Below are 12,165 nucleotides of genomic sequence, written 5' to 3'. Positions count from 1 at the left end.
GTTGTGTGCATGTGTGTGCATGTGTATGTGTGCTGCATGTGTGTGTGTGCATATGAGTATGAACGTGTGTGTGCATGTGTGTGTGTGTGTGTGTGTGTGTTTGTGTGTGTGCATGAGTGTGTGGGCATGTGTGTGTGCATGTGTGTGTGCATACGTGTGTGTGCATGTGTGTTTGTGTGTGTGTTCACATGCAATCATAAGCACGTGTGAAGTCAGAGGACAGCTTGCAGAGCCAGTTCTCTCCTCCTACCTTCTCGTGGGTTCCAGGGACTGACTCAGCTCACCAGGCTTACACAACAAGGGCCTCCATACACTGAGCCACCTTGCCGCCTGGCTTTCGTTTCTTTTCCTTCCGCTTTGATGATGACTGTCATTTACCTATGACATGGGAGAACCCTTTGTCCTGGGAAGGATCTCTGGGAGGATACTCTTTGTCTGTCCATCTTGCCCTCAACTTACTTGCCCTATTATAGCTGTAAAAGAAGATCTGTGTCCACAGCCCTTGGCCATGGTGGAGTGTTGAGTCCAGCTCTGAACACTCACACAGGAAGAGGGGACCCACATAGATCTCTGTATTCTGAGACCAGTAACCCTGGGCAAAGAGCTGGCCTCCTGCTGACTGGCAGGTGCCCCCTGCATACCCCCTAAGTGTAACTCAGCTTTGAAAGGAAGTGGGAACTTATTTGTAGTCACAGGCTAATGAGGCCTGAGGGATGTGTTATATTTCAAAGGTCACACAGTGCTCCCTCACTCCAGCATTTCTAAACGGACTTTTTCATCTGCTCTTGGTAACTTTCCTAAGACACCAGAGCCTTCATGATACAGACTCTAAAACCTCGGAGGACTCAAGGGCTGGAAGAATCAGGAAAGCCTGAGTATAGTGAGTAGTCGAGAGAGCCCATCGGACCAATCACTTCACCTTTGGTTTGCACAGCCGCCTGCTGTGCAGCCAGTTCTTCTCATGACCTGCAAGAGCGTGTGCCTGGGAAATTGTTTCCATGCTAATGTTTGCTTCTAATTTAGAATGTGGTCAAAATGGGTCTAAGGACTTTTTTTTTTTAATACAGGGTCTAATGGATTCAGGCTGGCCTTAACTCACTATGTAGCCAAGGGTGACCTTGAACTTCTGATCTTTCTGTGTCATCTACCTCTTGAGTTGAGCTGAAATTAAGATGTGCATGACCAAGTGGTAACACAAGCCTTTAATCCTAGTGCTCAGGAGATAAAGGTAGACAGGTCTCTGAGTTCAAAGCCAGCCTGGATTACAAAGAGAGTTCCTGAACAGCCAGGGCTACGCAGAGAAACCCTGTCTCGGAAAAACAAAACAAAAAGCACATGGTCTGGCTATGTTGCCCAGGTTATACTTGCATTTGTGAGATTCCTCCTGCCTCCGCCTCCTTGAGTGCTGGGATTAGAGACATGCCATCACTGCTGACTGACAGTTTACTGAAAGGCTGGCACACTTTGATAACTCACAGGCTCTGGGGCCAACTGATGTGGGTTTACACGTCAGTTTTACCGCTTTATAGTTGTGTAACTCTGGACAATTACTGAGCTTCAGTTGATGGAACTCATACCACCTACGCCCACACTGTGGACAAGCACTAAAGAGGAAGAGTGGAATTCACCTTTATAAATAGCTTAGCCCCACACCAGAGACAAACCCAATGCTTAGTAGTAAATATTCATTAACCAGCCCTCTTTCCTCTTATATTCTATTTTTATACAAACATATAAAATTACATAAAACAATGTGAAAAGAGACAAGGATGAGTGTTTATATATCCTGCCTTTGATGCAAAGTACTGTACAGTTCAATGGGCCTGCCTTGACCTTCCCTTGGCGTTGCTTGCTGAGAGTTCCTACTACTTTGATATGAGATATCATTGCACCGTGGGAGCAGGCTGCAGAGATATCTCGTAAAGGCTTTGTCAAGAAGCAAATAGAGGAGTGGGTTGACGCAGCAGTGAGTGGTTGCGATGAGCTGTGTGACCTGAACACTGGCATCCAGGTGGTAGCTGCTCTTTTCATCCTGCAGGGACAAGTGTTCCTGGAAAGCAGACAGGAGAAGCACAATATTGTAGGGCGCCCACATCAAAAGGAACACACCCGTTATGACAAGAGCGGGCTTGCGGAGGTCGCACTGCCTCTCCCTGAAGCTCTGCGTTTTCCTCATTTGCCCGCAGCAGAATATAAAAACCAGCAGAGGAAAAGCAAGAACCAAGATGTTCATCTTTGACGTCAGAACATGCTTCCAGAAGGGCGCTTCAATGGGCAAGAAGTGAGGTTTGCCAAAGCCGCACTTGTATTTCTGTCTTTCCATCCGAGGCTCATAAAACACAGATTCGGGCAAAGAGAGTGCAGTAGCCATGACCCATGCCAGGACACAGGTAACAATACCGCCAGACACTGTTGTGAAGACGGAGGACAGTCGCCCTTGGGAAAACACCTTGTATCCTTGCATGAGGAGGAGGATGTTGAAGAGCACCTCGCTGTACAAGCCGGTGGAGTGGAGTCCAACAAGAACTTTACAAGTCCCGTTGCCAGGGCTTTCCCCATGTGCTGCAGTATGTGCCCAGAAGGGCAGGGGAAGCAGGAAACACAAATTTGAAAGTGCCAGGTTTAGAAAGTAGATGTTCCCCAGATTCTTGAGTCCTTTGTATTTCACCAAGATAAACACCGCCAGCGCGTTGTCCAGGAGGCCCACGGCAAACACGGCGCCGCAGAACCGTAGCACCTGCTGGGCGGAAAGGAACTCAGGGATGGGAACTTGGTCTGGCCCAGTGTTGTCCAGGTCATCCTCTATGAGGACATCGTACTCATCCTCCGGGGTGACTGTGTAATTATCCATCGGAGGCTGCCCTGTGGGAAAACCAGAGGTTATGATTCCCCTCCACCTTACAGCAAAAGACTGAAAGTAAATATGCCCCACTCCCCCAGAGTAGCGGCTGTACTCAATCTACTCCTTAAGCGCCCAGGGACCGAGCTGCTAATGTGACAGAAGCTGCCTGGCACAAAAGGAGTCAGGAACGTTAAAGTCACTTAAGTTCTTTTGGTTGAAAGGAGACTCTAAATGGGAGATAGGATCTAAGAAAACAAAGAGTTAAAAACAACGAGAGACACTGGCTTAACCTTGAGAAGTTGGTGCCCGCCTACTTCCCAGACATTTAGAGCGGTTCCTTACCTTGCTCACCGCCCAAAACAGCGTTGTTGAGGCAGGGTGCTTGATATTTTTCTCTCAAGGGATATAAACAGATGTTTGCAAAAGTGAAACTGCGCTGGTCAAGCACGTGGACAAGCTGGTGAGATAAAGATAACCATTTGACTGAGTTCCCAAGGGTGGGGAAGGGTGCAGCCGCATGATCTACCATCCAGGGGGCTGTGGGAACACTGGGGTCAGGGAAACACCACTTCCTTCTGAACAGACTGATCTTGACCCCGAGGAGCCAGAGAAGGCACTGTTTATTCCTCTGAGGCTCTCCCGTCCAGCCACAGCTTTCAAGGGCCAGCTGGAATCAAGTTCTGAAAAGCCTCTCTCAGGAGCCTCTGTCAGCCGCAGAGAAACTGAGAAGCTGTTTTCGTCTCTCCCTCTCCCGGTATCCCATGTTTGATTTCTCTGTACCTCTTGGCCAGCTGTCCTCCAGGCTGCCTCGGATAAGGACACTAACTCACGCCTGCTTCCAGCGATAATAAGAGTGTGATGTCAGAAGCTGAGGCGAATGGCCCCACCCCCTGGCTTCTGACATAAGTTCCCTGAGTAGATAACAGCTTCCAGAGCACAAAGGTGTTCATACTCACCAGAGTGGAAGCCACTGGTATCAGTAAGGAAGGCAGTTGGGGACAGAGTGGGACAGAAAAGGAGCGTTTGCTGAACTTAAGACTGGTGTGGACATTCCTCCTTAGGAAAGCAAAGGGTGTTGCAAGCAGCTGGAAGGAAGCAATTGATGCTGGAACTCTTGATGTAGCTGACTCCGCTCAGGGGAAGCCCCCGGGGAAAATCCTGTGTGAGGATGTGTGGGACACGATCAGGTGGAAGGTACCGTGAGGAAGTGAGGCTTGGCTTCCCAGGGAGGATGGGGATGAAGAAAGGAAATAGACAGTTGCCTGGTCTTGGAGTGGTAGGGAGGGATCAGAAGGAGAAGGATGCTGTTTAAAGAGGGATATCCCAAGAAGAAGAAGAACTTCAAAGAACTGGGGGGAAGGCATTTATGAACTGCCCTCAGGCCAACAACTCTGTGTAGCTAAGACCGACCTAATCTAGAAACTAGCCGATGTCTCTGATTTAGCCACATCCTTTGCATTATCAGCAAGGTGTCTAACACACGTGATCCGGAAAGCATACCTATAAAAATAGAAATAGATAATGAAGAGACGAATAAGAAAACATAGAAAGAAAAGAGCCCAGATAAACATGGCTGAGCATTAAGCTCAAAGCATCCTGGAAGCTAGAACAGAAAACGGGTACAGAGAGAATCCAGAAGGGAGGGGCTTCCCAATAAGATCTCTCCTCCCCTAGTGGGGAGCATCTATGAGTGAGTGGGTGAGTGGGAATCTCGAGGCTCTAGGGTACTCTGTCTACCTGGGGACATGGCTATAGTCCAGGGTCCTCTGAGCTCTCACCTTCCTGAGATCTCTGCCTTCTGCAGCTAGATGTCCTGGAGCCACGCCATGACACCTGGCCTGTGAGTAAGCTAAGTGGCTCATAGTTCAGTCCTAGACAGGGGACAGATTCACAAGCAGTCACACTGCTCATTAGATGGGTAAGGGGCGGAGGCGATAGTGGACACCCTATATGCTTTGTGTCACACAATAATGGTAAACTAAAATCTCTCGAGGAAAATGATAGGTCTGTGAATTCAAGGTCGCTTCCAACTTCTCTATCAATGTGGCCTCCACTTTCAGTATTGCTTTATTTCAGTTTGATTCCCAGCATCTGCCTGTCCACATTTAGGCCACAGGGATTTTTTTCAAATTAGCATATAAAATAATGTGTTTCATTATGGCGTATTCATGCATGTGTGTCACTATTCTTTGTTCTCCAACCCCACTACTCTGACCATTTCCCTGTCCCTTCTTGTTGATTGTTTTTCTACCCCAAGACTGTTTCTCCTTCTGCTTTCATGTGACATGTATTCTATTATAACTTCTTTCTCTTATTCTTTACCTAAGATCTCTTCCTCCACACATAGCCTCCTTTCTCATCTCATCAGCCCCCTTCTCTCAGACACACATACACACACACATGTGCACACACACGTGCACACATATGCACATATACATGTGTGCATACCCATGTGCACAGATGCACGCACATGCATACATGCATGTATATACACATACACACACACATTCAGGTCTATATTTCACATATAAGAGAAAATATTCAATACGTGTCCTTCTAGGTTTGGCTTATTTCACTTTACATCATGATTTTCAGTTTCAGTTTCTTGCAAATGTAATAGTTTTGATTTTCCTTTATGGCTGAAAGTGCCTCTGAGGTCCAGCATCCTTGAGTCACATGATTATTTACACAGGAGTGGTGCAGCTGGGTTACAGGGGAGTTCTGTTTTTAGTTTTGTTGTTGTTCGTCTGTTTTTGAGGAACTTCCACTCTGATGTTCATTTTTATTTTTTAATGTTTTGTCACTACCGGGGATTGATCATAGTATCACATGCACACTGGTCAAGTGATCTGTTCCTGAGTGACATCACCCATTGTAACACTGATTTCTGACACAGCTATACCAGCATACATTCCCACCAGGAGTGTAAGGTTCCTCTTTCCTCACACCCTCACCAGCATTTGTTGTTTTCTTTAAGGCTATGGGAAAGAAGAAAGTATACCTCTGACCCAGAGGTCTGTGGGAAACTTTGTCGTCTGTAATCACACAGAGCATTGTCTTATCAGTTCTTCATCAGTGTGACACGGTATTTGAGGCAATTAACTTTTAAAAGGAGACCAAGCTTAGTTTGACTTCTGAAAGTTTCAGTCTGTGGTCCCTCAGCCCTGTGCCTCTAGGATTGTGACAAGGCAGTGCATTGTGGCTAGAGCTCACAGCTGGGAAAGCTATTCCCCTAATGTTAGCTGGGAAGTGGGGGGGGGCTGGGAACTTAATAGTCCCCTCAAGAACAATCCCCAGTCACCCCCCTTCCTTCGGCCACCCACTTCTACCTTTTAAAGATCCTGTTACCTCTCAAAGTACCCAGACTGAGGACTTTTTGCACAGGAGTCTTGAGATGGCCATTGCTGAAACCACGATATTCAACCTTGTAAAAGCAAAGTGCCTTCTATAGCTTTGGTTTGAGGCTCACAAGCCTTAGTGTTGAAGGTCCAAGATCCTCCCAGCTCAACCCACTATCGGTCTGAGATGCTATCCTATGTGCTTACTCTCCCTACATGTGATCACCCATTCACTCAACAAACATTTCTATGGTACCTAGCGCGTACTCATCCCTACTCTAGATGCAGGACAGAAAACCAATGAACAAAAGAGGCAAAAATCCTGACCTTCGGAAAGCTCCTAGTCAACAGATAAAAACAAAATCGATCAAGTGTATTGACAGTTGGTAGCCAACGGGATCTCCAGGGAAAAGTAAAGGGAGGAAGAGTAGAAGGCTTAGGCCATTGGTAGTGAGAGTCAGCCTGGGTGAGGATGGGCAGGGAAGCTGCAAAGGACTGGGTCCCATAAACAACACTCATTGTATTATGTTCCCTGTTACAATGTTCTTACTTCAGAGGAAGCAATGCTCTCACCAAAGATGCAGAGATACTCCTTGCAGTCTATTGACTCTCTATTCAAATATCTATTGTGTGTTTATATACATAACACACAATACATATTTATATTTATATATTTATATGTCCATATATATCTACATACTACTATTAATGTACCATATTTATTAAGCATTAACCATTTATTTTCTTTCATTATTTAACTAATTATTAATTACTGAGATTTATTTATTAATACTTTAATTATGCTATTAATAATATAAACTATAATTAATCACATAAATCAATAATTAATAACAATCACTAAAGTTAACTAATTAATTTAATTACTAAAATATGGATTGTTTTATTAATGATTTATTAATAATTATTGATATATTTGACAATATATTAATTATATGTGTATGATTATGCTGTTAATATTATACATAGTTATATATAATTAATATAATATGATATAATTATTTAAAAAATATATATATATAAAGATCTCCCACTGTGTAACCCTGTCTGACCTGGAACTTGCTTGCTAGATATACTAGGCTAGCCCTGAACTCACAGAGACCTGCCTGCCTCTGCCAATGCTGGGATTGACGATATATGCCACTATTCCTGGCTTAACTCAGTTTAAAGAACAAAGGATACAGTGCACCAGCCATCTGCAGAGAAGGACCCTGGACATCTTCCAAGTCTCCTTTTTTGGATGTTCCATGTCAACCTGGATGCGATGGCTGCTTCCAGCATTGTGGTTCCTGTGTTCTTTAGAGTTCTCCTTACTCTAGTCAGTAGCCCAGCCCCTTAAATAGTAATATTTTATATGCAAAGTCTCTTGTTCAAGTTGCTGTTGTGGTTTCTGATTGGCACGTTTTATTCAGCTTGATGACAGGACGGAGGATGCTAGGGAGATGGGTGCTGGAGGGTGTTAGTTTAGTTTTTAGGTATTTATCTTGATAATGACAAATGGATATTAGTTTCGTAATAATATTATAGTTTAATATATTCCTTTTAAATATCTATTTTCTCATATTTGTCTATCTATCTATCTATCTATCTATCTATCATCTATCTATCACTCATCTATGTAACTATCATTTATCTATTTATCTATCCATTACTGTGCAGCAGACTGGAAGGAGTGAATAGTCATGATTTGTCATTTCAGGGTCATTTCTTTGTGCCCCAGAGATGGGACAAGATAAGGGAAGCTATTAAAAGTCGTGGCATTTTCTTGTCTATTGTCATGTGTGACTGACTTTCTGTGAAAAGGAACACTGAAATCAAGAGTCAGACTCTGGATCAGATTCCTTGGAACCAGAGCTTTGAGAGGCAGAAGTGTGTACAGAAAGCTTGTTGTACAAGGGCTCCTAGCAGACCTCTTTGTAGGGGATAGAACGAGGCAGCACCAGGAAGAGGAAGCAATGGCCGCAACGTGGTAACATGAATCCTCAGCTGGTCCTACATGAGGTGTGGGCCTGGGATGGCTCCTGAGAGCTGTCTTGGACTTTGATGACCAGACCAGGTTCCTGAAATTCCATATCAGCCATTGTCCCCAGTTGTCTCCTGGGAGATGGCACTGCCTGGAGGACAGACTGAGGGAAACAGGCACAATGGTCCTGAAGAGGGTATCTGGGCAGGTACCACAGCATCCTCTGTGACCCTGAGGGTCTCCAGACTTTCTAAAAATTGTGTTTACCCAAAGTGACAAGAAATGAAAATGACAATTTCCAAACCCAGAGTGTTGTAAGTCCAGGGAACCCACCCCGGGGCGTAAGCACAATAAAAGAGGAAGTCACATGTCTCGTGAGGCCCAACCGCTCATTGTTGCCTCTGATCATTTGGTTAGCTGCTGTCATCGAGTGCAGAGAGAGGTCAGAGAGAAACTGAGAGGCCCTCCCAGCCCCACTCTCCATCTCTCCGTCCCTAGGAAGTTGTCACGCTCCAGTTTTCACAGGGTTGGATTGAGTGGGTCAGACACAGGCCCAATATTAACCATATGTCACATGAATAAGAAATTATCAAAAGCAATATAGGGATCAGGGGAGATGGCTTAGTTAGTTCCCAGATCCCATGTCAAAATGACAAAGGCACAAGCATGATAATGGTAGCACAAGCAGATAGATCCCTGGTTCTCACTGCCCAGCCAGCCAAGCTGAAACAGGAAGTTTCGGGTCAGTGAGGGATCTTGTCTCAAAAAGTAAGGTAAAAAGTGTCCTCAGGAACTACACCCAAGATTGACTTCTGACTTCCACATGTTCTGACAAACCTGTAAAAAATACACACATGGACATGGACATGCACACACAGAAATACTCTCATTTAAAATTTCTTTAGGAGCTGGAAATATAGTTTAGTGGCAAAGTACTTGTCTAGAATGCATGAGGCTAAAGATTCTATTCCCAGTAACACACACACATACACACACATATACACACACACACACGCACACACACACACACACAGAGAGAGAGAGAGAGAGAGAGAGAGAGAGAGAGAGAGAGAGAGAGAATGAATTCTTTTTTTAAAAAAAAAATAAAATGTGACCCATTTAATTATGTAGGGCAGGGGTTCAGTGGAGCCTTCTCTGCAGCCTGAGTGGCTGTCTTGGGTCCTGCCCAGGCCCCTGTGAGCCAAGCTGGGCACTGTGAAGATCTTGCTTCTTCTTGTCAGCTCCCTCCAGGGTCAGGCCCTGAAGTTCCTCAGAGGCTATACTGCCTCTCCTGTCCCAGGACCAACAGTCTTTAAGGACTCCATTTGAGCCAGCGTCTAACTGCCAGGAATCCACAACCTGTGTTCTCCATCTTCTCTCAAATGACTAAGCCACCACCTCTGGAAAGAATGTTGGGAAGGGACTCTCATCCCAGTGAGCCAAGTTACAAGTCCTGGGCTTTCTAGAGAATGCTGGACTTGGGGACTGAAGTGGTGCTTTAGGGGAGGAAGGGAAATCTGCACACCAGGATCAAGCAAGGACAAACCAGGCAGGGGCTGAGAGGTCAGCCTTTTGGACTGCATCCTGTTTTGCCTACCTTTATCTTACTTCACATCTCTGCAGCACTTGATACTGCTTCTGACTCCTCAAAACTCTCTCCTCAGTGAAGTGTGTGTGTGTGTGTGTGTGTGTGTGTGTGTGTGTGTGTGTTATTTAGTATTCATATGGAGGCCAGAGGATAACCTCGGGTAACGATCTTTGCAAGCAGTCACCATTTTCTTTTTGAGACATGGTTTCTTATTGGCCTAGAGCTTGCCAAGTGGGCTAGGCTGGCTGGCCATTAAGCCCCAGGGGTCTGTCCATCTCTCCCTTCCCAGCATTGAGATTATAAGTGTCTGCCAAAAACACGATTGGGTTCTGGGGATCAAACTCAGGTCCTCGTGTGTACAAGGTGAACACTTTACCCCCTGGGCTATATCTTCAGCCTCTTTCCTTGTTCTTTTGCTACCTGCACGGCTGCATCTCCTAAACATCCCCAAACAGCATCGCTAACAGGACCAAATGTTCAAGTGCCTGAACCTAAGGGGGGCATTCCCATTCAAACCACTAGATGAGCTAACCTGTGCTACTCCTGGCCTGCTTCTCCCCTCAGGGTGTCTAAGCACGGTGCACAGCAGGCTGGACTGGAAGGAGAGAAGCTTAGCCAGGGTGGGTGGATTAGGTAGAGTCTCAGTCTTCATGAATATGGGAGAAACAGCCTTCTCCAGAGACAGTTTTCAGTGAAACAGCTCTCTTTATTGGGGCTGGGGAAAAGATGGCAAAGGCTATATAAACCTTGGAGAATGGGTAGGGTTTTCAGGGTAAGCATACATCATTGGTTGGTGCTGAGGTGCTGGAGAATGCTTCATTTGCATGATGAGGAACTCCAGGTACTTGTTGGACATGCCCTTACAAGGAAAGAGGAGACTTAACCTGTAACCTGGCCACCAGGCTATGTGACTACCTCAAGGGGGACAGAGGTGGGAGTCATTAGGCTATGTGTACACCAGGACATGCAGGTCCAGAGCAGGAGGAAGAAGTTCTATTTCTGCCTGTCTCGGGATGAGGTTTTGGGGGTTGGGACATGTCTCAACCTCACTCTTGCTCTGGACTGACTCCTCCCAATCTGGCCCTACAAACCTGAACCCGTGTTCCCAGGCTATGGTCACTCATACATGACACTAGAATAAACTACCTTTTATCCGCTTTGAGCCAAAAGTTGAGTTTTTATGTCGACACTATGCACCATTCCCAATGAAATTCCCTGTAATTTCTGTGGTGTAAGAGACCACACCCCTCTGACAATAATCTAAAACAGACTAGTACTGAGGTGATCTACTTTAGAGGACAGATGACACTTGGCTTCCAGGTTCACATGTGTCAATGATGAGGCCTGAGAGAGTGGCATTCTGACCCCTGGTGGGGTTCATGGTGGCACGAAGGAGGCAGTGGACACACATCGCAGGAGTAACACGTGTGTGTTGTTGAGAACAATGTTTGTAGAGTTCTCTGGGGCCGTACACAGAATCTGAACTATCCCTCCGGTCTAGAGTCAGCTGCAAAAACCTGAACCAATTCACCTTGATGAAACTGTAGTGAGTTGAAGTCACTATAGTAGGGTATATGGACATCCTGTATAAACATCCTGGGTTGAATAAATTCTTACTATAGGATATGATGGTTAATCTTAATCTCCAACTTGTTGATTAGATTGAGAGAGAGGCACCTGGTAGATTAGTCAATCACACATTGACGAGCATTTTGAGAGGGTTAACAATGAGGGGGGTACCCTGGCTGTAGGCAGCACCATCCCCTAGGATACTGTCTTTGATAGAATAAAATGGTAAAAATCAGAAAACCAATTAAATCAGAAATGCTATGTCTCTCTGCTCTCTGGCTACTGTGATGTAAGCCACGCTGATATACCTCCTCATCCTGGCTTCTGAAACCACGAACTGAGATGTTTCCTCCTGTAAGTAGTTTTGCTGAGGTATTTTGTTAGAGTGACTGGAAGTCCCAGAGATTGATTGCTGTGTACACTGCAGCGTGTTGAATTGTACCCCTGGCCTTCACCTACAAGATGCCGCCCCTCATCTGTGACAACCAAAATATCCCCAGATACGACTGAGTGTCCCACTGGGTTAATATCATCTCCTGCTATGTTAGAAACTGTGGGTTCAACTGAACATGCTTGTGAGGATAAAGGGGCTCCTCTGTTCCTGAAGCAAACAACAAGGAGTGGGTCGTATGAGTCAGAGTTTTGTTTGTGTTGATAATACCATGAGATTTCAGAAGAATCATTCTTGGGCTCAAGTTCTCTCTGCGACAGATCTGTTCCCCAAAGGCTGAAGTGTCATTATGTTTTGGCAGAGCTAGTCTGAGCTATAAAGTAAAGCTGATTTGGTGAGCTCAGAATTGTGTGTGTGTGTGTGTGTGTGTGTGTGTGTGTGTGTGTGTGTGTGTGT

General features: G+C 45.5%; 1 protein-coding gene across 1 annotated transcript; it reads right to left on the bottom strand.

Annotated features, from left to right (window-relative positions):
• Positions 1–1,701: 1,701 nt before the first annotated feature.
• Ccrl2 (C-C motif chemokine receptor like 2) lies at positions 1,702–3,679 on the bottom strand. Its single transcript, XM_028787118.1, has 3 exons — positions 3,623–3,679; positions 3,185–3,299; positions 1,702–2,862 (listed from the first exon to the last, which is right to left on the bottom strand). Exon 3 carries the CDS (start codon positions 2,849–2,851, stop codon positions 1,778–1,780), a length of 1,074 nt encoding a protein of 357 aa, XP_028642951.1. The 5' UTR covers positions 2,852–2,862; positions 3,185–3,299; positions 3,623–3,679; the 3' UTR covers positions 1,702–1,777.
• Positions 3,680–12,165: the final 8,486 nt, after the last annotated feature.

This window comes from Grammomys surdaster, unplaced genomic scaffold, assembly GCF_004785775.1.
Source record: "Grammomys surdaster isolate TR1022 unplaced genomic scaffold, NIH_TR_1.0 125606, whole genome shotgun sequence".
Classification (NCBI taxonomy): Eukaryota; Metazoa; Chordata; class Mammalia; order Rodentia; family Muridae; genus Grammomys; species Grammomys surdaster.
The sequence above is the reverse complement of the archived record's forward strand: the minus strand, read 5'-3'. Positions and strand labels throughout refer to the sequence as shown.

Bases quoted from the DNA above. Each gene is read 5' to 3' on its own strand.
- Ccrl2 (XM_028787118.1), bottom strand. From the start codon at position 2,851: ATGGATAATTACACAGTCACCCCGGAGGATGAGTACGATGTCCTCATA.